The 25,025-nt window shown below is 50.2% G+C and overlaps 2 protein-coding genes across 17 annotated transcripts in view; one reads left to right on the top strand and one right to left on the bottom strand.

Annotated features, from left to right (window-relative positions):
- Nucleotides 1-25,025, top strand: part of TOM1L2 (target of myb1 like 2 membrane trafficking protein) — a 132,062-nt gene that overhangs the window by 87,429 nt on the left and 19,608 nt on the right. For 15 of the 16 annotated variants that reach the window (XR_012425328.1, XR_012425327.1, XM_074018714.1 and 12 more), the window contains 6 exons: nucleotides 3,030-3,164; nucleotides 4,956-5,114; nucleotides 8,375-8,491; nucleotides 18,378-18,511; nucleotides 21,003-21,051; nucleotides 21,508-21,631. Coding sequence is in view for 14 of the 16 variants with exons in the window: in XM_074018714.1 (XP_073874815.1) it covers nucleotides 3,030-3,164; nucleotides 4,956-5,114; nucleotides 8,375-8,491; nucleotides 18,378-18,511; nucleotides 21,003-21,051; nucleotides 21,508-21,631 (718 nt within the window). In the remaining 2 variants the exon portion in view is untranslated. Of the gene's footprint in view, nucleotides 1-3,029; nucleotides 3,165-4,955; nucleotides 5,115-8,374; nucleotides 8,492-14,367; nucleotides 14,827-18,377; nucleotides 18,512-21,002; nucleotides 21,052-21,507; nucleotides 21,632-25,025 lie in introns of those variants that run through there. The other variant, XM_074018715.1, reaches the window with a different exon arrangement.
- Nucleotides 18,093-25,025, bottom strand: part of RAI1 (retinoic acid induced 1) — a 192,844-nt gene continuing 185,911 nt past the window's right edge. Inside the window, exon 6 of the transcript XR_012425321.1 lies at nucleotides 18,093-18,576. The gene's annotated coding sequence lies outside the window, so the exon portion shown is untranslated. The remainder of the gene's footprint in view (nucleotides 18,577-25,025) is intronic.

Raw genomic sequence — 25,025 nt, 5'->3', positions numbered from 1 at the left:
TATCTGGGCTGGGTGCAGTTGGCTCATGTCTGTAACCCCAGTACTTTGGGAGGCCAAGGCGGGTGAATCTCTTGAGTCCAGGAGTTCAAGACCAGCCTAGGCCACATGATGAAACCCCATTTCTACAAAAACTACAAAAATTAGCCAGGCATGGTGGCACGTGCTTGTAGTCCCAGCTACTCTGGAGGCTAAAGTGGGAAGATTGCTTGAGCCTGGAGGCGGAGGTTGCAGTGAGCCAAGATGGCGCCACCATTGTACTCCAACCTGGGGGACAGAGCAAGACCCTGTCTTGCTCTGACCCATGCCCAATTATTGAGGCATGTCCCAAGAAGATGCTAGGGACACACGGCATCTCTGGATGTCTCCCATCTCTACGTTTTCACATATGAATGGGAGATACCCAGAGATGAAAGACACCCAGAGCTGCATTTCTTCAGAGATGCCCCCGCACCCTGTTTTTTCCTCCATTGGCATCAGAATCCTATTCAATAATCTGCTCTGTTAGCAGCCATCTCATCCAGTTTGCACTGAGGTCCCAGATAGGGGTTGGAATTGTGGCAGGTGGGAAGCGGGTACATTAGCCAAGACTATTTGGTCGCAAACAACAGATGTCAACTCCAGCTTGCCTAGGCAAAGAGAAGAGTTTGTCATGACAGGGCAGGGTCTCCCAGAAGTCCAGGTCACCCAGCCCTGGAAAGGGACAAAAAAGATCAGGAAGGCCTTCCAAATCCTCTCTTGTACGTCTGCACCTCTGAGCGCTCTAGCTGCTCCTTCTGGAGAACATAGGCAGTCTCTGCTTCCAGTCCTGTGCTGGCACATGGCCCTGGAGTTACAGAGGACAGTTCTGCCTACCCAGTGAGAACAACCCAGCTCCTAGTGCTGCTGAGTTCCTGGAAGGAGGAGCATCTGACTGGCCCAACTTCGGTATGCATTTCCCTCCCGCTGCAGCCTGTCTCTGTGAACATGGGAGCAGAGTGCCTTAGAAAGTGGACCCCAAGAAGTATCCTCCACCTGGAGAGAAGAGCCATAGTTCTTTCATCTTTATTCCTGTTATCTCAGATTTGGCTTGGGTAGAGAGCTAGATGAATTGAAAGGAGTCCCTGGAGCTGTCGGTGTTCCATGTAGAGGCATGAAGTGGTGCCAGGAAAAACTGCCATGTGTTTTTTCCCCAGCCTCCCACAGTGGGCTGTGAAACTGGTTTTTAGACCCGAAAGTCAACACCCTAAACTAAAATGCTAGGGCAGTTTGAGGTTGGAGTCACAGGACTTAGCTGGATTTTGAACCAGGTGACGGCAGCCATGGCAGCTGGTGGGGGCGGGGCCCGAGGCACTCCCTGTGGGCAACCTACTTTCCAGCTGGACCTTCCAGGCAGAACAGTGCTCTGTGAGGCACCTTCTTTGGCCCTTCTCAGAATCCAGAAGGAGTGTTGACCAAGAGGGGCTGTCCTGATCCAGTAGCTTTAAATCCCTGAGCATGCAAATTCAATAAGTGCATCAGGGAAAGCCAGGCTGACAGTACTGTTCCTGGTAAGTGAGATGCATCAGTCATAACTAAGGAGGCTTTTTGGAAACTGACCTTTTAACTTCAAATGGGTCTGTTGGTTAGAGATAGAGTTTCTGTAGCTGCCTCAGGATTGGTTGTACCACATTGCTGGAGTGAGGGAAGCAGTTACATGCTGTGACAGTGACAGACTTGGCAATGGAGTCATGGGCACAAGAGGCTCTGCCTCCTCCTCTGGGTACGTATGGTGAATGGGACAGCATGGGAAGGGACATTTCTGGGGAGCCCTTTGGATATTCTTTTTTTGATACAGTCTGAGACTTCCAAAAAACATAATTTTTTTTTTTTTTTTGAGACTGAGTCTTGCTCTGTCGCCCAGGCTAGAGTGCAGTGGCGCCATCTCGGCTCACTGCAGGCTCCATCTCGGCTCACTGCAAGCTCCGCCTCCCAGGTTCATGCCATTCTCCTGCCTCAGTCTCCTGAGTAGCTGGGACTACAGGCGCCCACCACCACGCCCAGCTAATTTTTTTGTATTTTTAGTAGAGATGGAGTTTCACTGTGTTAGCCAGGATGGTCTTGATCTCCTGACCTCGTGATTCATCTGCCTTGGCCTCTCAAAGTGCTGGGATTACAGGCATGAGCCCCTGTGCCCGGCCCAGAATTTTTTTTTAATTTTTAAATTTCATGAGTCAACAGAAATGATAATCTACTTGAATTTTTGCTGTTTCCTCTCTGTGGTATGTTTTCACTGAAGGGAATCTAGTGATCATGTTTTCTTTGGATTTTTCGATTTGGGCACATGTGTGCTGATATTTTTGGCAGCGGACATCATGGAAGAAGCTTGGGTCTGGGAAAAGGACCCCTGGGGGTGAACTCCCCAGTCTGGCCTGGGTCTGGCTCCCAATGGGCTCTTCTTCCCTTGAACCACAGTCATCTCACCTACCAGCAGCAGCGCTATACAGAGCTAGGCTAGACAAGCTCGGCATTAGTTGTCTCTGATCTGAGGAAACCTGTAGTTAGCCTTTATTTCATGTCACACATCAATTTCTCCTTTCCTTTCTGCTCAATTTGTTGCCGGTTCCCAGCTCCACCAGTAGAAGCTCTCAGGGCAGAGGTGCTGCTGCACAGAGGGCAGGCACCCTACTGAGCTGACAAGGCTGCACCTTCCACTCCCTGCAGCTAAACAGCCCCAGTAATTGATTTCCTTGCCATTAGGGAAATGCCTGCTTTTTAGGATGCACCACAACGCATAGGTGTTATTTCTCTGTCTCTTCTCCAAGGAAATACATGCTAAATTAAGTTTTGTGTTTTTTGTTCACGCTCAGCAGCACCACTGAAAGCCAGGGTTTCACCAGCTGTGTCGTGGCAGCAGTTGCGGAAGGAAGGAACAGAATGGATTTAGCCAGTGCAGTTTGCATGTGCATGTAGGACAGCATTGGTGTCAGGGAGAGGACCTAGGCCACTTTGGATTTTCAGGTACCACAGCAGCTCTTGACAAATGCTTCCTAACAGGGCTTCTGTTCTCCCAGGCATGGGCTGATGCCTTTCGAAGCAGTCCTGATCTCACCGGCGTTGTGCACATATATGAGGAGCTGAAGAGGAAAGGGGTTGAATTTCCCATGGCAGACTTGGACGCTCTGTCTCCCATACACACACCACAGCGGGTAAGTTTCCAGCTGGCACTTTCTAGAAAGACCTACTGCAGAACGGGTGAGCCAAGCTGCTGCAGCCACCCTTCTGCTGCTGCCTTTGAATTATTCAGCTTGTCATCATGCTTTCTTAAAGCTTGGGGGCATTCCTTTTTAATAACAAGGGGCATGCAGGAGTGAGACAGCTGGTTGACTGGTGATTAAGTGGCAGCAGTGTCTGTGGAAGAGTATAATAGAGGGATCAGTTCAGGGTTTTCATGGAAATGGCTACTCGGGCGGAGCCATCCTGTGAGGGTCATTAGCACTTGCTTTTCAGAGGCCCCTAGAATCTGGTGTGGGAATCCTGTTGTCCCTCAGAGCACCATAGCACCTCAGAGCATACAGCGGTCTTGATGTCACTCTTGGGGCAAAAATTAGCTTTCTGGTTTTTCAAGTATACGAAGTCAAATGGATCTAAAATTTATTTTGAGCTGTGAGCATTCAGCATCAATCCAGATCTGATTCTGGATTCAATCCTTGATTCCATCAGCCTTGGGATCAAAGCTCTGGGAAGGTCCCTTTAGGGGCATCCCACCAAAGCTTTTACAGTGCCAACAGTAACTCGAGCAACATGGAGGGGGCAGCGTGGCACTTCAGGGTTAAAAGCATGTAGGTCATGCCACTCATGGTTTCGCAAGGAAGCTAGTCCCTCTACTGGCTGGGAATCAGCTCCACTCCTAGCCTGGGGGAGAGCCAGGAAAGCACCAGGGTCTGGGAGAGGCACCTCATCCCAGTACATGTCACTTTGCCTGCCCCCATTGCCCATCTCTGAGAAGGACAGCACACCTGTGCACGTCTCTCATAGGAACACGACTTAATGTGCAAGTGGTCATCTGAGATGCCCAAAGGGTAAGCATGAGGGATGGCCTTTTCTTTTTCTTTTTCTTTTTTTTTTTTTTGAGTCAGAGTCTTGCTCTCTCGCCCAGGCTGGAGTGCAGTGGTGCGATCTTGGCTCACTGCACACTCCACCTCCCAGGTTCACGCCATTCTCCTACCTCAGCCTCCCGAGTAGCTGGGACTACAGGTGCCTGCCACCACGCCCAGCTAATTTTTTGTATTTTTAGTAGAGACGGGGTTTCATCGTGTTAGCCGGGATGGTCTCGATCTCCTGACCTCGTGATCCGCCCGCCTTGGCTTCCCAAAGTGCTGGGATTACAGGCATGAGCCACCGCGCCCAGCCCAAGGGATTGCCCTTTCTAGAGCTTGCTCTCATCATGATCCCTCCAGACCGTGCGCTATGCTTTGTGAAATCAACATAATCTGTTTCACTCTTCTAATAATGACAGAGAGCAGTGTTGTTGTTCCTATAATTACAAAAAACATTTGGTAAATTACATAATTACTATTTATATTAGTCTACTTGTAAAGGCCAAAAAAGTAATTCTTATGGTACGAAGTAAAGATTTGTGATTAGCAAAACTTAATAACCGCCCTCCCTCCACTTGGATCCCAAGGTGGTCTTAATAATAGAACCATGACCAGAGGGCTCACAGAGCACTCTCGGTGCTGCCTTTTGGAGTTGCTTTCATTGTCTGCCACACACTCCTTGAGAGGTAAGTAGAGGGAGGAGCCATTGGCAGCCCCACTTCCCAGATGGAGAGCCTGGGCTCATTGGGGTTCTGTGAGCCTCACCCGGGCAGCAGTGGAGCAGGGCCTTAAGCCTTCTGTGGGCAGCTTTGGGGAAATGCCGCATGGGGTGGGGTAGGTACCAGGCCCAGCTATGCAGGCAGCCCAGGTAAACAGAGGACTTTGTTGTTGCCATGCCAGAGTGTCCCTGAAGTGGATCCAGCCGCGACCATGCCCAGGTCCCAGTCACAGCAGAGGACAAGTGCTGGTTCCTATTCCTCGCCGCCTCCTGCTCCCTACTCCGCACCGCAGGCCCCGGCTCTGAGTGTGACTGGCCCCATCACAGCCAATTCAGAACAGGTACTTGCATACTTCGGGGCCATAGGCAAGCTAGCTGACTCTCCTTATTCATCTTTCTGGGAGACACTTACAAAGGCCTCCCAAGCCAGGCATTATGCTGGGTGTCAGGGGCACAGAGATGGAAGAGTTCAATCCCCAGGGGAGACAAATGCTGAGGCAGTCATGGTGGAGTGTGGTCAGGCTGTGCTGGGGAGCAGAACCAAGGACTCAGAGTTGTGAGCCCAGGGTTGAGTGGTGCCTGGGAGGCACTGGGGACCTGACACACAGAGGGTCCCGACACAGGAGTGGGGCTTTGTCATGTGAGACCGCATGCTCAGCAATGACATTGTAAGGCAGAGGTGCAGAGGCGCAGAGCTCTCTCGGAGCAGCAGGTGGCTTGACTGGAGAGCAGGCACATAGGTAGGGCCCAGATCTGGGAGGAAACCATGGCAAAACGTGAGGCCAAAAGCATAGAAGTGCAGCTGAGTTGTGACGGGCTTGTCTGTCATGCAGAGGCTTAGATCTATCCTATAAAAAAAGTCAGCCATCAGAAGCCTGTGACCTGATCAATGAGGCCCTCCTGAAGCACAAGAAGCCTGCTTTTATCCCAAACACTCCCCACCTTCCCGGGTTACTTCCTGATAAACTAATGCAGTTTTAACCCCACGCTGGATTTTTTAGATGAATTGGGGAGTACTCTTTAGAAGAATCCAGAGAATTTCAATTACAATTTGAGAATTGGTCGGACATGGAAAAAAAAAAAAACTCTCCAATGTTTATATTTACCAAATTCTTTTTTTTTTTTTTTTGTTGAGACGGAGTCTCGCTCTGTGGCCCAGGCTGGAGTGCTGTGGCTGGATCTCAGCTCACTGCAAGCTCCGCCTCCCGGGTTCACGCCATTCTCCTGCCTCAGCCTCCCGAGTAGCTGGGACTACAGGCGCCCGCCACCTCGCCCGGCTAGTTTTTTGTATTTTTTTAGTAAAGACGGGGTTTCACTGTGTTCGCCAGGATGGTCTCGATCTCCTGACCTCGTGATCCGCCCGTCTCGGCCTCCCAAAGTGCTGGGATTACAGGCTTGAGCCACCGCGCCTGGCCTATATTTACCAAATTCTTATTTACTATTTGCGACAATGTCATGACTGTGGAACCTCACTGTAGCAGAGGGGTCAAGCAGTGTGTGTGTAGGGAGGGCAGTGTTATGTTGTGTTCCTCACACTTCCCTGCTAGCTCTGAGCAGGGAGTAAGAGAGGAGGAAGAGTGAACTTGAAGCCCCCAGGGCCTGGGTGTGAGCCCCCTGCTGTGCTGCTCACTGTAGGCTTCAGTCAGGACATTTAACCCCAGTCTCCCATCAGTAGAACAGGTGATCTGTTACCCCACCAGGCAGGTGTGGGCTTGACAGATGGAAAAGGTCCTCATGGTGGCTGCTACCCAAGTGCTGTGGGGAAGGTCTGTGGCTCTTGGCCCTGCTTCTATGGGCAGAACTGTGCCCTTCCTGCTCTGAGGGAAGGCAGAAAATGTTTGAAGTTGGACAGTTACTGAGCCCCTTCACTGACTCACAGTGTGGGAGGTGCTCGGGAAGGCCCTCCTAGTAGCCATAAGATGCTGGGTCTGGAGGGTCTGGGCATAGGTAGCACAGGAGCCCTGAGGCCTGTTGCCCCTGGGGGAGCTGAATGCAGGCAGAGATAGGCAGGTCAGTACCCAGCCTGGCCAAGAGGACCCAGGGCTTCAGAGTCCACCAGGTGGCTACCCATAGCCTTCCTGGGCCTTCCTAGCCAGAAACCTCTTCTCTCTACCAAGACTTTGAAGAAAACCCCTGGATCATCCACCAGACAGAACCAGAGGCTGACAAGAGCCTCTCGGGACCCAGACCATCTCCCTGGTAGACCATTGATTGAGGTCTCCTGTCCCTGTGTCTATGCTGAGGGTATAAAGCACAACCCAGCTGAGTTCCTGCCCTAAGAAGCTAAGGGTCTGCTGAGCGAACCCACCCACACAGGAGAGGCTGCTACGGCTGCAATAGTGAAAGATGGCACAGCGAGTGGGAACCCGAGGAAGCGGGAGTGGTTGCTTCTACCTCAGAATGGGGTGGGGAGAGTCAGAAAAGGCTTCACTGAGCAGAGGAGTTGTCACTTAAGCTGGGTCACAGTGCAGGAAGAATGACATTACAGTTCCTCTCTCTGGACCTTTGAGCAGGAACAAGGGCCGTACGTGTGTAGTAGAGAGCATAGCTGCATGCCAGGCGCCACATGGGAACCTCACAGCAGCCTGGTGAGGTGTGGTGTTAGTGCCACCTTTCTATAGGTGGGGAAACGAAGGCTCAGAGTGGCTCAGGTCCGGCTCTGGATGCTGCTGCTGAGTCTTCCAGGGCTCCCTTCAGTGTCGTGTGCAGTTCTTTACCTCTGTCCAGCATTGTTTGGTCTCTTGTCACTGAGTGATGGGACCAATAAGCACTTCTATGCAGATTCTTCTGTGATACTTCACCATGGGCGAGGAAGGTCCCTGTGGTTTCCGCAGATGCTTCGAGGGGGTTGAGGGAGTGAAGGGGCAGATCTGAGGCACAGGACTGAGGGCAAGGGGAGAAAGTGTTGATGTCTCTGTTGCTGGAGAGGAGCCTCGGGCCTTGGCCCAGTCCAGGCTTTGGGATCGCTGATGGCCAGCTTGGATATTTTTCAAGGGGCTATGTTACCATGTAGGGAGCTGGGTGGGGAAGGTGTCTCCCCTGTGGTCTTCCCCTGTTCTTCTCTCATTCTTGCCACAGCAGAAAAGTGCTGTTGACACTGCCCAGCCTCTCAGAGGATCCTAGTGTTTAGATATAAAACTCCTAGGAACAGAGTCTATAACTCAGAGCTTCGTAGAATAGGATCTCAGCTCTGAAGGGATCTCAGAGCTCCTGCCCTCCTGCACTTGGATTTTAAAGAGCAGGAACGGAAGCCCTGAGAGCTTCAGCTTCTACTCAAGTTCCCATGGTGGGAGAGCCGAGACAGAGAGCCAGCTTGGTGCATTCCTGACACTGAGCCCTTCACTACGTGGTACTGCTTTCGTGTCACATTAAGAGAGGCACAACAGACTGTTGGTAGCAGGGCCCATTCAGCTCTCTCAGAGCTGACAGGCAGGCCAGAGGGAGATGAGAAGGTGGCCTCTGCCGTGTGCACTCAGAAAGGCAACCCAGATCTCCCAGTGAGAGGGATTGTCACTAGCCTAGGAGCAAGCTGATTCTGATATTGCAAGTGCAGGCTGACTGACCTTTCCTTACTGCTTTCCTTCCTCGTGGCCCCCACCAGATTGCCAGGCTGCGGAGTGAACTGGACGTCGTCCGAGGAAACACAAAAGTCATGTCTGAGATGTTAACAGAAATGGTCCCTGGACAGGAGGATTCATCTGATCTGGAGTTGCTACAGGTGAGTCGTCTTGCAGAAGCACTTGGCCTGTGGTGGCAGCTCTACCACCATACACTGTTGGAGGATCCCACCCGGGGACGCAGTGGCGAGGTGGGATGGGTCCAGTGGCTCTGTTGTTGATAGTCCATGTCAGCACACACGCAGCCTCACGTTGCCTACGGACAGGCAGAAGCCTGTACCATTGTCTCTCTTTTTTATATTCCTTAATAATATTTTTTCCCGATTATAAAATGCCAGTTGCAGAATACATGCTGCCAGAAAGAAAGAGAAAGCACAGAGAAGAAAATAATAACTTTCTTTGACCCAAGCATAAATAACCACCGTAGGTGCTTTGATGTCTTTTCTTTCTGACTTTTTTGTAGGTTTATTTTCAGTGTAGTTGAGCTTGTACTCTATCTGTATTTTGGTCCCTCAACATCATGTTTTGCAGGAGGGCCTGTTCAACCTTGACTGTGCACAGGAGCCCTTCTAGTGGCACCTCACCCGCAAGGTATCCTGAGACTGAGATCAAGTGTGATGCTCCTGTTCTTTTCCCTAACAGTGAGGATTCCCAGGCATATTGTGGTTGGCCATTGCACACTGGTCTCCCCACCTCTGGACAGCCCATGGATCTAGGGGCATGGCAGAAAGGGGTCCAGGAGTGGGTGGCCTGCAGCCTAGCCCTGAGACCAGGGTCAAGGCCCCTACCTCAGGCCTGTTTCCCAGGGCAGCCAGGTCCAGAGCCAGTACCCAGATCTCCACCACAGCCAGCCTCAGATGACCCTGGCATTTGCAGAAAATGTCAGTGGTACTGCCCTTAGAAGCAGTGACCTTCTGGAGGGTGGAAAAAGGATGCTGTGAACTGCAAGGGCCCATACACTTTTCAACGGGAGGCAAGATGCTTGAGGGAACAGGTCAGGAGCCAGACTGACTTGGCAACCTGGCATGAGTGTCTTATGATACACCTGCTGCTGCTGTTGATACTGCTGTTGGTGTCCAGCCCTCCACTGTCAGTCTTGGTCCCCAAGTGCTACACCTTTTACCCTGCTGCTGGCACATGCGTGCCGCCTGTGAAGGCCCTGTCCTGGTCCCAGGTTGCTGCTTATTGTGCCCCCTTCCTACTCCAAAACCATCGGCTCTTATGGGGCTGAGGGTGGTTGGAGACCTGTTCCAGGCCTAATACAAAGCACAGTCCTAGGGGCACAGAGGTGCATGAACTGTGGTCCCTGCTCCGGAGGAGCTTGCAGCTGGGAAACAACTTGTCTCCGTGTAACTACACCAGCCTGCTCTTGAAGCTGAGACAAGTACCCTTGGCCCAGCCCCAGTGAGAAGTCCTGAGTGGCCTCTCCCTAGTTCCCAGACCTCACTCCTGACACACCTGCATCAGACCAGGCTTGCCTCAGCTCAGCAGATGCAGCTGAATATGTGCCACACTCCGGGGGACCTGGCTTCCCTTGAATGCATTGTCATTGGCCTCCATTCCCAGCCTGCAGGAAGGTTCGGCCAGGCGTTACCCAGATGCACAGGATTCTGAGGTCAGTCCAGAAACTGAGAAGGCCTCTTGAGGCAGCTTTGTGCTGTGTCAGCGTCGGAATTCCTGCTGACAGGGGGGTTTGCTCTGGATAGAGCCGTGCTCCTGGCAGCAGGGGGTGTGTTGAACAAAGCCAAGATGCTTCCAGACAGCCAGAGCAGACCCAGACAGCAGGAATACTTTGTGTGTTGGGGGGAGAGGGGGGTTTTGGTTTTTTTTTTTTTTTTTTTTTTGGTTTTTGGTTTTTCTTTTTTTTTTTTTTAAACAAGCCCATCAGCCAAGACAAACAGAACCTAATCTCCTGGCGTCAGCTCACGGTTTTCAAAAATAGGTTGCTTCCCATGACGTTTTCCTTCCCTCTGTTTTGTTCCAACTCCAAGCCTCCTAGCCCTCACTGCTATCTTATAAATCAAACAGAAAAAGAATGACTCTGGGTGCCAGTGGGAGGCTGTCCTTCCAGCACAGGAGATTCAGGAGCTGGGCAGCACTGTGGACAGCTGTGAACAGACACAGCCCTCCAGGCTGGTTGGCTGCACGTCTCCGCCATCCCTGACATCTTCCCTCCCCTTCTTCCCCTGGCAGTCAGAAGCCAGCAGGCAGGGTCTCCCAGGGGTCAGAGCCACACTGAACTGCCAGCCTTCCATGTGGAGAAATACCACGGTCTGCTTGGAAAGTGCTGGAATCAGAATGTGTCCCCAGGACCCTCCATCAAGCTGGAGGGCAGCCAGAGTGCTCGGGGCAGAGAAGTGCAGAGCTGAGAGTGCTGGCTAGGCCATGGAAACAAACAACCCAGATGTTCCCACCAACAGAAGCTGCTTCCAGTTCAAGTATAAATTGCTGGGGTAGGAGGTGGGGGGAATAGGAAGAGAGGTAATTGGTGGTGTCAGCCCCAGGATGATCATAACTGTGGGCAGGTTATGTCCTGGTTGCCTCCTGCACATCGCAAAGCACTTTTGGGTGTAGCTTCCTGCAGTAAAGCAAGAGCAGCAGGGAAACTTGACAGTGTGAGCTATTTGCCTGCAGACTCATGGGTATGTGGCTGGTATTTGAGGAGAGGCTGAGGCCACTCTTAGCACCCTGTGCTGTCAGCGTAGCTGGAGCCTCTGAGGAGAAGGAAGGCAGGGTGCCCAGGGTGAACACAGCAACTCCTCCTCTTGAGCTATGTATCAAATCCTCCACTCTCTGAATTGGGAGAGACCTGCCAGGAAGTTGGTTCAGCTCTACACCTGTGTTCAGATTTCTTCCACAGCGTCTTGTCTACTGGGTCTTTCTGCACATCCCCAATGACAGGCTATTCACAGCAGCCCACTTGCTTTCAAATGGACATCTTGGTTAGACTTTGGGCAGCAGCACAGCAGACATACAAATTACACAGGCCTATGAATTAATGTCTTCCCATCCATCCCCTCCCACTGATGAGCTGGGTGATGCCAGGTAAGTCACCAGCCATCTCCAGGCCCTCTTCTCCTCTCTAGACTGGAGTGATCACTCACACCTTGGCAGTGCCTGGAGCAGGGCTGGGCTTAGGTAAGGCCTCACAAATCCTAGCTTTCATGACTGTTGTTAGAAAGCCTTTCACACATTGATCTAAAGTGTGTCTCCCTGTAACCTTGATCCTGATCTGTCTTCTTAGACACTAGAACAAGACTAATTCCTCTTTCACATGGGTAGATCCTTAAATATTTGAAGATTGTCATAAGCCACACCCACTGCCCAGTCTCCACATGGAACAAATGTGACAGTTGGCAGCCCACCATGGGGATGGATAGGCAGTTCTTCACAAGAGGCAGACATTATAAAATGGAGAGTTTCTATCAGCTGAAAACCCTGCTGCGTCACTTCTCGTCTGGTGGTTAAGCCTATCTTTGTCATCCTGTGCAAGGACCTTTAGGTCTGGGCCCAAAATTCAAGACACTGCATCTGTCCCTGCTAAAGTGCGTGCCCTTACCTGCAGAAAGCCTGAGTTCGGTTTTCTGGGATCTTTAAAGATTGCGATTCTGTCATCCAGTGCCCTCTGTCTCTCCCAATTTAGCATTTTGAGCTTAGTCTTCAATGAATAACTTTTAATTAATACAATGATGCCAAAAATATATGTTCTTCTGTGGCCATTCATCAGCATCAGATAATAACAGAGGCCTCCTCCTCGTTTCTCCAAGTAGCAGATGGTGTATCTCCTCTTGCTTCTTGCATCTCATTTCAATAAAGACAGAATGGCCAAGGCCATTTTCTCTAGAGAAATCTGGTTTATTCTACATGTTTAACTTCTTTATTCCCCTTTCTCATCAACAAAGACTTTCTTCTCCCTCCCATCTTTGCAGCAACAGAAAACAGATCTTCAGGACCTTATTCCCTGTTCTTCAAACTTGTGGAGGGCTCAGAGGAAATCCATAAAGATGATTAAAAGACTGTTGCGTGAGGTAGGGATGAGAATGTCCCTTGAAGAAAAGATAAAGGCATTGGGATTAATTAGATAGAAAAGAGAGGATATTTACCAAGGTGTTCTAATAGATGGAGGGCTTTTGTACAAGTGACCAGCTGTTCTTCCCTCTGTTGAGGACCAGAAATAGGAGAAGGCCAAAGCTGAAGTCATCAACGTTTAGGAAATTCCTGTCCTGGCTCTTGCATAGTGGAAAGGGTGACCTGAGCAAGCAGTAGGCTCTCAGTTGTCTTAGGCCCAAAGAGAATCACTCTGTTTGAGTGATTTGGAGGTGGAGGAAGCAGAGGAAAGTCTCCCAAGTGAGCCTACTGAGGGTCTGGCTGTGATGACACCACAGAGGACATGCAGGTGGCCACCTGGCACTGTGGTAGCAAAAGTCTTAACATCTGGCCCTCCTCTCACCTTCTGTCCTTTTTTTTCTTCCTTTTTTTTTTTTTTTTGAGAAGGAGTCTCGCTTTGTCACCGACACTGGAGTGCAGTGCCATGATCTTGGCTTACTGCAACCTCCGCCTCCTGGGTTCAAGCGATTCTCCCGCTTCAGCCTCCCAAGTAGCTGGGATTACAGGCACCTGCCATCATGCCCGGCTAATTTTTGTATTTTTAGTAGAGACGGGGTTTCACCATGTTGGCCAGGCTGGTCTTGAACTCCTGACCTCAGGTGATCCACCAGCCTCAGCCTCCCAGAGCGCTGAGATTACAGGTGTGAGCCACCACGCACGGCCTTTTCTTCCTTTTTGAAACAGATGTAAAAGACTGAAGTCAAGAGATGGTAAAGCTTTCTCTGTGTGGAGACCCCTGGAAATCCCTGAAGTGGAAGCCCCAAGTCGTAGTCTCTGGGCCTGTCTTTAGCATAGCTCTTTGGAAAGCCATCGGGATGCTTCTCCAGGATTGGAGCATAGAGGCCCTGCCTGTGGGGTTGGGAGCTATCTAACCCACCACACCAGTGGGAAGGCTGTGGGGAAGAGGCAGCAAACACAAGGCCAGAGCAGATGTTCCTGGTGCTGACTATTGATGAGATCACTGCATTCTGTGCCCTTGGGGCTCATTCTTCCTCCAAGCCGAGGTCACAATGTTAGAGCCTCAGAAATCATCTAATACTTGCCAAACGTTTTAAAAAAGTAACGGAGGCCAGGCACAGTGACTCACGCCTGTAATTCCAGCACTTTGGGAGGCTGAGGCAGGTGGATCACTTGAGGTCAGGAGTTCGAGACCAGCCTAGCCAATGTGGTGAAACTCTATCTCTACTGAAAATACAAAAATTAGCCAGGCATGGTGGCAGATGCCTGTAATCCCAGCTACTTGGGAGGCTGAGGCAGGAGAATTGCTTGAACCTGGGAGGCGGAGGCTGCAGTGAACTGAGATCATGCCACTGCACTCCAGCCTAGGTGACAGAGCAAGACTCCATCTCAACAAATCAAATAAATAAATAAATAAATAAATAAATAATGGCTGGGCCCCGTGGCTCATACCTGTAATCCCAGCACTTTGGGACACTGAGGCGGGTGGATCACAAGGTCAGGAGATCGAGGCCATCCTGGCTAACACGGTGAAACCCCGTCTCTATTAAAATACAAAAAATTAGCCAGGCATGGTAGCCAGCGCCTGTATTCCCAGCTACTCAGGAGGCTGAGGCAGGAGAATGGCATGAACCCGGGAGGTGGAGCTTGCAGTGAGCCGAGATCACGCCATTGCACTCCAGCCTGGGTGACAGAGCAAGACTCCGTCTCAAAAAATAAATAAATAAATAAATAAAGTAATGGCACCTTTTCCTCCACAAATAAAATTTTACAGTGAATGGCAACATTTGAAATCGAGAAAAGCAGAGCAGCCCCAGCTGCCCTGGCCCCGTGCCATGGAGGCTGCTGCAGCACGTCAGTGGCCCTCTGCAGAAGAACTTCCTCATGAATGCAGCCCCCTTGTTTTACACAGGGAGAAGCAGGCCTGCAGAGGACTGAAGACTTGGAGAGTGTATCCAGTCACAGGCTACTTGCTGCCTGCAGCTTGGTCCCCAGCACCCAGCTGGGGCTAGGGCTCTGTGGGAGAGACTGACATCAACCCCTGCTCCCTTCCATCAGGCGGCCGGTGCTTGGAGTATTTGTAGCCATGTTTCTGAGACACTTCCTGCTGTCTACTGAGGAATCTGGTTTGGTTCTCCTCTAAATCCAGTGAACCACCCACGAGGCCTACTCTTTGTTTTGGGGCTTCTGCTGTGTGGAGTGCAAATGGGGGCTGGTCACCCCTTGCTGGAGGTTTTTCTAGAGGGGCTCTGATGACAGACTGGAGTGTGTTGAATGCTGTGGGAGTCTTGAGGAGGGTGGGATGGTGGGGGATCCCCAGAAAACACTGTATGTGAACGGGAAGATGAATAAATGGGAAGTATGTGTTAAAGCTGGCACTGTAAAATGTTAATGATACAATCTAGGTGACAGGCATATGGTGTCTGTCCACTGTAAAATTCATCCTGTTTTGGTGTATGTTTGAAAATTTTTGTGACAAAATCCTGAGGTGGGGAAACATCCTGAGGCCTTGAAGGATGAGTAGGAGTTTGTTTGATGGAAAAGGAGATAAGGGACATTGTAGGTAGATGGCCAACTTCTCAGGAGCCCTTGAGCAATGTGGAAAGTGCCTGAGGCCACCTATATCCTGAAAAGTCTGAGGTGTGTTTGAAGATGGCCTATGGGCCTTAGGTGCTGATGCCCCAGTCTTCTGGAGGGTAACTTGGATCTATTTCCCACAACATGCTCCCACACTCCCCTGGCTTGCAGGTCCTGTGCCTTGTGATTGGCCTGCAGCTGTGATTGGAGAATGTGATTGACTTTTTTCTTTCTCCCTCCCTAACCAAGGACAGCCAGGGCTTGCTGCTAGGCCACAAGCCCCAGAGGCCATACTTTCTTGTAATGGGCCTGTTTGCAGGAGGGGGTGGGTCCTGAGCTAGGACTTGAGATCCTTTTGCTCATCAGAGATTTTCCACAGACACCTGGAGTGCTAGAGCAAGGAGGAGCTCAGCAGTGCCTGGCCTGGTCCTTGTGTGTTGGCACGTCCGCATCCCTGGGGAGGAGACCCGTACGGTGGCCTGGAACAGTCCATGGCAGAGCAGAGAGGCAGAAGTTTGTTTGACCTGTTTTCTCTGTCCTACTGCCCAGCCTCTCTTTTTCATCCTGCACACTTTTGCTAGGTCTTCCTCTGGTACTTCTTCCAAAGTGCGGGGTAAATATGCTGCCCAAGTGTTGGCCACATATCCTTTGTTTCTTTTAGGAAGCAGGGGAGGATGGTCTTTGACAGAGGATAGTTAACCTAAATCTATGCTCCCCTGTCAGCCCTGAACAGAGATGCTCACTGCGTTTTAACAATCTATTAGAAATACTATGATTATTTTAATTGTTCACTTGTCCTGGCTGTTGGAATCCTTCACATGATCTAATGTGATTGCTTCTTTCATAAGTTTGGACATTTTTATTTTGTTTTTGTTTGTTTTAATGTTAAGGGCCTGGCTTTATCAGCATCACTCCTGAGCATGCTTCATTCTGTAATGAGTGTTTCCCCTGCATTGTTGGTTTTCCTGTGTACAGTAATTGTGACTGGGCTTTGACCTGTGAGTGTCCATTGGCGCCTGTGGCCATTATTGCCTGGCAATCCAGACCACATCTGGCAGGCCCCGAGGCCCAGGCAGCTTCTTGAGAGCCCCTCTCCTGCCTGGCCTGGGGACATGAGCCATTCACAACAGAAGAGAGTGGACATTTTGTGGAGTTTTCTCTTTACTAGATAGCAGTGTCCCCTGCAATTAAGATCCAGTATTCACCTCTTCTTATTAATTCTAGCACTTATCTGTATGTTTATAAGTGCTTACTGCTGGTTCAGTGGGGCCTGGGATGAGTCCTAGAGAGGGAAAATTAGATCCTGGATGAACAAAAATTCCCGATTCTCTGAGTGAAGAGTGCTGAGAAGACTGAGTGTATGTGGATAACTGAGCTGGTGGTTTGTGGGGACAAGAGTTCAGAATACTTTATTTTTTATTTTTATTTTTTGGAGACAGGATCTCACTCTGTTCCCCAGGCTGGAGTGCAGTGGTGCAATCTCGGCTCACTGTAGCCTCTGCCTCCTGGGTTCAAGCAATTCTCCCACCTCAGCCTCCTGAATAGCTGGGATTACAGGTGCACGCCACTGTGCCCAGCTAATTTTTGTATTTTTTCATAGAGATGGGGTTTTACCATGTTGGCCAGGCTAGTCTCAAACTCCTGACCTCAAGTGATCCGCCTCCCTCGGCCTCCCAAAGTGCTGGGATTACAGGCATGAGCCACCGCACCAGCCTCTGAATACTTTAGAGTCGTTAATTCTCTCAGAAGTACTTGGGGAGTGCCTCCCATGTGTCAGTCATGGGTACCAGGGAAATGCCTTCTCTGCCCTCAAGGAGCTTCAGTCTAGAGGGGAAGGCACATAAGAAGCCCAGCCCCTGTGTGAGTGCTGTGTTGCAGGATACCAGGGACATACAGGGGGGATGCCTTTGATTCCCCACTTGGCTTGATTGACCACCTGTGTGATGTGTTCAGCAGATGATTACTGGGCTTCTTCACTGTGTGGCTCAGTGCAGGGCTTGAGGGCATCCTTGAGTGGATAAATGGCAACACCCCCTCAAGAGTTTATGATGTGGTAGGAAGGAAGACCCTTTAGCCAAGCTAGCCAGATTATGAGACAATATGAGGAACTAAAAAGAGATTACCATGTCTCCTGTGAATAAATCAGTCACTTCTACCAGAAACGGTTTCAAAATGAAGTTGTTTTGAAACTGAGCTGTGAGAACGAGGGACTTATCTTTCATGTCTTATCCTCTTAACTCACTGGCACCCTCCAGTGCCCAGGTAGGTGGGGACAGCATCTCCCTCTGCTTTAACCCTGTATGGCACACTGGGACTTGGCGCTTTGGTCACAGGCAGTTCCTGTAGTCAGGGATGCTTGGGGGCCAGCCTGGCAGGGTTGCCAGCTCCCTCCTCTGTAGCATCCTCAGTCTGGCATCGAGATGGCAAGGGGCCTGGCAGGAATTGAGGGAGCTCTATAAGCAAATTTGAACAAGGGCATCAGTAAGTCTGCTGTTCTGGAACAGGGAAGGTTCATGGAAGCCAGGCCATAAAGTGCTAAGGCTCTGTCATCAGGGGGTTGTTGCTTCTAAGGGTAGAGAGGGCTCCAGTGGCAACTGGGGTGTGCGAATGTCCTCTTTTGGCCAGCCAGGGAGCTGCCTGGGCTTCTGAGGCCTCGGCAAAGTGGCAGACACGCCACCAAAATATACCTAATGCAGTCATAAAATACACTCCTGCTATTGCTGGGAGTGTAAGTAGACTGATGTCATCTTTCTGGAGTGCCTTTTACTATTACTAATTGATGTTATAAATGACCATACCCTTTCACCTAGAAATTTCCCTCCTAAGGAACTCCTCCTATGGAAGTGCTAGCCCAAGTGCATATGCATGTTTGTGTACAGGTGTTCATTGCTGCATTATTTGGGTTGGCCACAGAAAGAGAGACCACAACCTAAATGTCCAACAATAGAAGAATGGCGAGATACATTATGAAACACACAAAGGAATGAGGCAGTCTGTACCAAGTGATGGGGAACGGTGTCTGGAATATTTTGTTGAGAAAAAGCAATCTGCAAAGAATCACATTTTAATATTTTTTAATGATTTGTACAAGCATGTACTTGTATACATACAACAGTATGTCTGTCTGGACATTTGTCTGCTGAAAAAGTACTTGCTTCCTCTGGGGAAGGATGGGCAGGCTGTGAAGAGGGAACTTCTACTTTGAATTCGGCACATGTCTGGTTTCATGAACAAGCATGTACTCCTTTTGTGACTTTTAAGAATCAGTACAAATTTTTTCAAAGGAAATAGAATGTGACAAAAAGCACACCCAGCAGGCTACCCAGAGGTGCATGTGTTCCCTAGGAGCTGAACAGGACCTGCCGGGCCATGCAGCAGCGCATCGTGGAGCTCATCTCCCGCGTGTCCAACGAGGAGGTCACCGAGGAGCTGCTGCATGTGAACGACGACCTCAACAATGTCTTCCTTCGATATGAGAGGTGGGAGCCGGATTTCTTTCTTTTTTTTTCCCCTTGAAAAGATTGTTGCCATAACAGAGGGATTTCTTTCATAAACAAAGGAAAGAGAGGGAGAGGGAGAGAGATTAGAGTTGGAAAATACTCATCAGAGATGCTAATTTGTTCCCGGCTGACAGGGAAAATGCTTCTTGTCCTCCTGGGAACCGAGCAGCAGAAGCAGCAGGAAGTTGACGTGCAGAATTAGGCTCTGCCCTTTGTAAGCCTCAGGCTGCTCTGCCTTTCCCCACTGCCCCGCCGCCCCCAGCCCCAGGGAGGGGTAGCACTTGGGGGGCTCTGGGTCCCAGAGCTGCTGCACCTGCTCCTTTGATGATCCTTTGAATTTGAAAAGGATTAAAGGGAAAAAAAAAAATCTCTACTAAGAAAAAGGATTTCCTCTTTCCCATCTTAAAAAAAAAAAAGAAAGAAAGGAAAAAAGCTTTTCCCTTTGCAAATGTCAGTGTTATCTAGAGCATTCAGGGGAAGCAGGCGGGTGTAAGTGCCGGAATGCTGCTGCTTAGGGAAGCGTGCACACATTCATTTCAGTTCTTTCTGCAGCCAAATCATTTTTGGGTTTGAGGTAACAAACCTGCAAATTCTTTTTTATTTCCAAAGCCTTCCTTCAGGACAAAGCCCAAAATGTCTTATTTAGACCTAGTTTTAAATAGGAGGAATAATGGCAAGCACTGTTCCCATCTCATCACCTGATGGGAGCACACTGGGCTTTCACATGATAAGCTTTCACACTGGGCTTATCCATGAAGGACTCAGCATAAGGACCAGAAAGGACCATGATCAGGCCAGCCTTTTCCCCTTAAAGATGAGGCTTGAGAGGACAGGACAGTGGCTTGAGTCCCCTGCAGACCTGAGGTCCTGGTCCCCTCTGCCAACCAGCTGACTCACACCCTACTGCTGGATTCATCAGGAGGACGAGGATCTGGCGTCAGTTAGGGTCAGAGGGACAGATGCTTGCGTTTGCATTACCCTTTGGGGGCCTAAAGAGTGGTTTTGTTGTGGCCGTCACAGCCTTGGGCCTTGTCTCATCTTTTGATTATGGAAGTACACACCAGTGGCTCTGTGCCCACCTGACAGGCGAAGAAACCTCTGCAGTAAGTGTGGGGGGTCCCTGGGACCCCCAGTGCATCAGTTGAAGAACAGGAGCAGATCTGAGGGGACTTGACTCCCTGCCGGAGGCCCCTTTGTCTTGCCATGTGGTTCCAGTTTCTCCATGGTAAATGGGCTTGCATTTAACCTGTTAAATCTATTTAAGCCCTGCTAGAAAGCATAACAGGAGCTAACTAATATGGGTATTTTCACCCAACAGTCCCCCAGTCCCAGCATTACAAAGAATTCAGAGGCAAAGCCAGGGCTGGTGGCTAGAAGTGCTATCCTGGTTAGAGTGTCTTTGATGAGAGTCATTGTTCATTGAAGATGAGTGTGGGAAAGTTACCCCAGGATTAAAATTGTTTCAGATGTATTAATATTCCTGTTCTCCTTGTAGACCACTGTTGAAAAAACACACAAGTCTTTTTTAAAACCACAGGGGACACTCACTGCCTACCCAGATCATTCCTCCTGGGGATCCCTTGTCACCAGATGCTGACCCCAGCAAGTTGGGAGACAGAAGTGGAGCGGCATAACTCACTAAAGCTGGGTGTCTAAGGCTCCAGCTGGAAAGTCTCTTAGCTACCGCTGCCCGTGGCATTTGGAGTTTTTAAATATGATGCAGAACATAATCTGTTCTGCCCCACCCCAACACACACCTCATTACTACTCTTCCATTCCCCACCTGACATAAGGATGACCTGGCCTTCGACAGTTGCTCAAAGCCAAGTCCCCCTGCACTGCCCGATTGGGTGCGGAAGACACTCACTCCACCCTTCTAGCAGTCCTTCGATGATTGGTCCAGGCCTCTCTGTAGCAGCTACTGGCGAGCATTTCCCCAGGCCACAGTCAGGGCCATGCATCTACCTTCCTCCTACTGGTGCCCACCCTATGCATGCCCCAACCCCTTTCCCCAGAGATTCAGTTGGGAGCATGTTAGGAACACTAGCTGGGCGCTTCTCAACACAGCCCTGTGAAGTAGGGAGTCTGCAGCTACTGCCTGACGTTGTAAACATTGGAGAGCTCCAAGGTAAGGTGGTTAAGCCATCCTCCCTCCAGGGACAAGAGGAGCTCTCTGGGCCCAGGTATGTGAGGAGAGGCTGGGGACACTCACAATGACCTCCATGATGGGCCAGCCACCACCCCTTTCTGATGCCCATTCAGGGTTCTGGGTGAGAGGCTGATCCTCTCAGGGGGAGCCACACACACAGAGGAAGCCGTGGCAGAGTTGATATATGGTTTCACTCCCTAGCCCCCAACTAGGACTGGCTGGTCTTGGTCCCAGAGGTTCTTCATAGGACTAGTGAGCACCCCACAGGCCCATATCACAGGCATCCTCTCTCCTTACTTCTGCTTTCCCTTCCCCCGTTAGGTTCGAACGATACAGGTCTGGCCGATCGGTTCAAAATGCCAGTAATGGAGTAAGTATTCCTTCAGAATCCTCTCATCTCCTGAGGCCAGACCTACCCCTCCACGTTTTGGAGGTTGGAGAGACCTCCAGTTTTTCTAACTGGGGTTGAAATATTTGGGAAATTGAAGAGCAAGCTTTGGTTGATGGGATACTAGGGCAGAGCTAGCAGGCACCCCTGATGGGAGGGTGGCAAGGAAGCTCTTAAGTCTGTAGCTCCCAGGACAGTCACTGTTGACTCAGCAACCCCTCCTTCTACTGGGGAGGGGGAAGAGGCAGTGGGCAGGGCTCACTGACATCAAGGGCCACCATGGACCCGGAAGGCAGATGGGGAAAGTGACCTTGCTTCTGTACTGGAGCAGTGCCGATGCTTTTCTTCTCAGAACCCTGCACAGTTGCCTTGCTAGCTTCTACCTCAGAGCCTGACTCCAGGGTTCTGGGGCTCATGACCAATCTCACATTCTGACAGGTACTGAACGAAGTGACTGAAGACAACTTAATAGACCTGGGGCCAGGGTCTCCAGCCGTGGTGAGCCCGATGGTGGGGAACACAGCGCCCCCATCTTCCCTCTCCTCCCAGCTTGCAGGCTTGGGTGAGTGTCTCATAGGGACAAAAGGGCCTACTTACTTCCTACCACTGGCCTCCCTTGCAGGCTACCTCTCTTTCTTTCTTGGAAGACCCAAAGAGAGTCTTTTGGGAATACATGTGAAAGTGTATTCCTGAGTCCTAGCCAGTTGTACCACCTTACCTTCAATGCATACCTTTTTTTCCCCTAAATTTGAAGTTTAAAATCTGTGTTGGAAAGCAGGGATGGGGGAAATTTCAAGGAATTAAAGAAAGGTCACGGCCGGGTGTGGCGGCTCATACCTGTAATCCCAGCACTATGGGAGGCCGAGGTGGGTGGATCACCTGAGGTCAGGAGTTTGAGACCAGCCTGACCAACGTGGCGAAACCAGTCTCTAGTAAAAATACAAAAATTAGCTGGGCATGGTGAGTGCCTGCAATTCCAACTACTTGGAAGGCTGAGGCAGGAGAATTGCTTGAGCCTGGGAGGTGGAGGTTGCAGTGAGCTGAGATCGCGCGTCATTGTACTCCAGCCTGGGCGACAGAGCAAGACACTGTCTCAAAAAAAAAAAAAAGAAAAGAAAGGTCACCTGCCATGTTTTATATGGAACATTCTCTATGATTGAAGTAATTTCCTTTTCAGTATTAACTAGGTCAAGCCCGGGCTTATAATCCCAGCATTTTGGGAGGCTGAGGTTGGTGGGTCACTTGAGGCCAGGAGTTCGAGACCAGCTTGGCCAAAGTAGTGAAACCCTGTCTCTACTGAAGATACAAAAAAATTAGCCAGACTTAGTGGTGGGTACCTGTAGTCCCAGCTACTTGGGCGGCTGAGGCAGGAGAATTGCTTGAACCCCGGAGGCTGAGGTTGCAGTGAGCTGAGATCGCGCCATTGCACTCCAGCCTGGGGGACGACTCCATCTCAAAAACAAAACAAAGCCGGGCGCGGTGGCTCAAGCCTGTAATCCCAGCACTTTGGGAGGGCGAGGCGGGCGGATCACAAGGTCAGGAGATCGAGACCACAGTGAAACCCCGTCTCTACTAAAAATACAAAAAATTAGCCGGGCGCGGTGGCGGGCGCCTATAGTCCTAGCTACTCAGGAGGCTGAGGCAGGAGAATGGCGTGAACCCAGGAGGCGGAGCTTGCAGTGAGCCGAGATCGCGCCACTGCACTCCAGCCTGGGCAACAGCGTGAGACTCCGTCTCAAAAAAAAAAAACAAAAAAACAAAAAAACAAAAAAAACCAAACAATCAATATTAACTAGGTCAAGGAGGGCAGATAGGTTTCAGCTCACTGGCTTCTTGGAACACAGGTTTGAGGAGGATGCTGAAGCCACATCAGGGCTTAGAAAAGTCTGTGATTGGCCGGGCGCGGTGGCTCAAGCCTGTAATCCCAGCACTTTGGGAGGCCGAGACGGGCGGATCACGAGGTCAGGAGATCGAGACCATCCTGGCTAACACGGTGAAACCCCGTCTCTACTAAAAAATACAAAAAAAAAAAAAAAACTAGCCGGGCGACGTGGCGGGCGCCTGTAGTCCCAGCTACTCGGGAGGCTGAGGCAGGAGAATAGCGTGAACCCGGGAGGCGGAGCTTGCAGTGAGCTGAGATCCGGCCACTGCACTCCAGCCCGAGCGACAGAGCGAGACTCCGTCTCAAAAAAAAAAAAAAGAAAAGTCTGTGATTGATTGTTGATATCTACAGAGGGCTTGGAAACAGGAGGTAGCAGCACTGAAATATTTGCTCTCCTTGAACTGTACCATCAGCCTAAAGCAGTCCATTGTCTGGAACTTAAAAGAAACTCACCACTTTCTACTTTCCACAGTTCATTTAGTTTGTACATTCAAAGTGTGTATATGACTCTAGCGCATTGGTTATACTGAATGATACCAATTTATAACAAATGAAATTATAACATTGAAAGAATAAGCACAGCCCTCAAAATTCTTTCCTCTGTCTTGTTTTCTGCTTTCCTTTTTAAAAAATATTTCTCGGCCGGGTGCGGTGGCTCAAGCCTGTAATCCCAGCACTTTGGGAGGCCGAGACGGGTGGATCATGAGGTCAGGAGATCGAGACCATCCTGGCTAACACCGTGAAACCCCGTCTCTACTAAAAAATACAAAAAACTAGCCGGGCGAGGTGGCGGGCGCCTGTAGTCCCGGCTACTCGGGAGGCTGAGGCAGGAGAATGGCGTAAAAACCCGGGAGGCAGAGCTTGCAGTGAGCTGAGATCCGGCCACTGCACTCCAGCCTGGGCGACACAGTGAGACTCCGTCTCAAAAAAAAAACAAACAAACAAACAAAAAAAAACACAAAAAACTAGCCGGGCGAGGTGGCGGGCGCCTGTAGTCCCAGCTACTCGGGAGGCTGAGGCAGAAGAATGGCCTGAACCCGGGAGGCAGAGCTTGCAGTGAGCCGAGATCTGGCCACTGCACTCCAGCCTGGGTGACAGAGCAAGACTCCGTCTCAAAAAAAAAAAAAAAAAAAAAAAAAAAAATTCTCTGTCTACCTTCCTTTCATTTGACTTGAGTTAAACTTCTAGTGGCTATCAGTTGCTGTAATTCTAGCTTCTCAATATTTCATATATTTGTAGCCACTATTTCTGTATCGGAACAGATGTCTGTGCCTTCGGTCAGTCCAGCATACATGATGGCCAGATTTAATACGTAAAATTCAAATTGTCACGCCTGTAATCCCAGCACTTTGGGAGGCCGAGGCGGGTGGATCACCTGAAGTCAGGAGTTCGAGACCAGCCTGGCCAACATGGCAAAACCCCATCTCTACTAAAAATTGCAGTGAGCCAAGATCGTGCCACTTCACTCCAGCCTGGGCAACAGAGCAAGATGCCATCTCAAAAAAAAAAAAAAAAATTCAAATTGGTTTCTGCTACCTCTCTTCTTAAAAAAGGTCTAGTAGGCCAGGCATAGTGGCTCACGCCTGTAATCCCAGCACTCTGGGTAGCCAAGGCGGGCAGATTGCTTGAGTCCAGGAGTTCAAGACCAGCCTGGGCAACATAGCAAAACCTCATCTCTACTAAAAATACAAAAAATTATCTGGGAGTGGTGGCACACACCTGTAGTCCCAGGTACTCAGGAGGCTGCAGTGGGAGAATCTACTGAGCCTAGGAGGTCGAGGCTGCAGTGAGCTGAGATGGTGCCACTGCACTCCAGCCTGGGCACCCACAGTGAGACCCTGTCTCAAAAAAAAAAAAAAAAAAAAAAAAAATGTGTAGTGTCCGCCAGGGGTGGTGGCTCACACTTGCAATCCCATCACTTTGGGAGGCCGAGGTGGGAAGATCACTTGAGGCCAGGTGTTTGAGACCAGCCTGGGCAACATAATGAGACCTTGTCTCTACAAAATAATTTTAAAACAGCTGGGCACGGTGGCACACGCCTCTAGTCCTAGCTACTTGGGAGGCCAAGGTGGGA

Source organism: Macaca fascicularis, chromosome 16, assembly GCF_037993035.2.
Source record: "Macaca fascicularis isolate 582-1 chromosome 16, T2T-MFA8v1.1".
NCBI classification, from domain to species: Eukaryota; Metazoa; Chordata; class Mammalia; order Primates; family Cercopithecidae; genus Macaca; species Macaca fascicularis.
The sequence above is the reverse complement of the archived record's forward strand: the minus strand, read 5'-3'. Positions and strand labels throughout refer to the sequence as shown.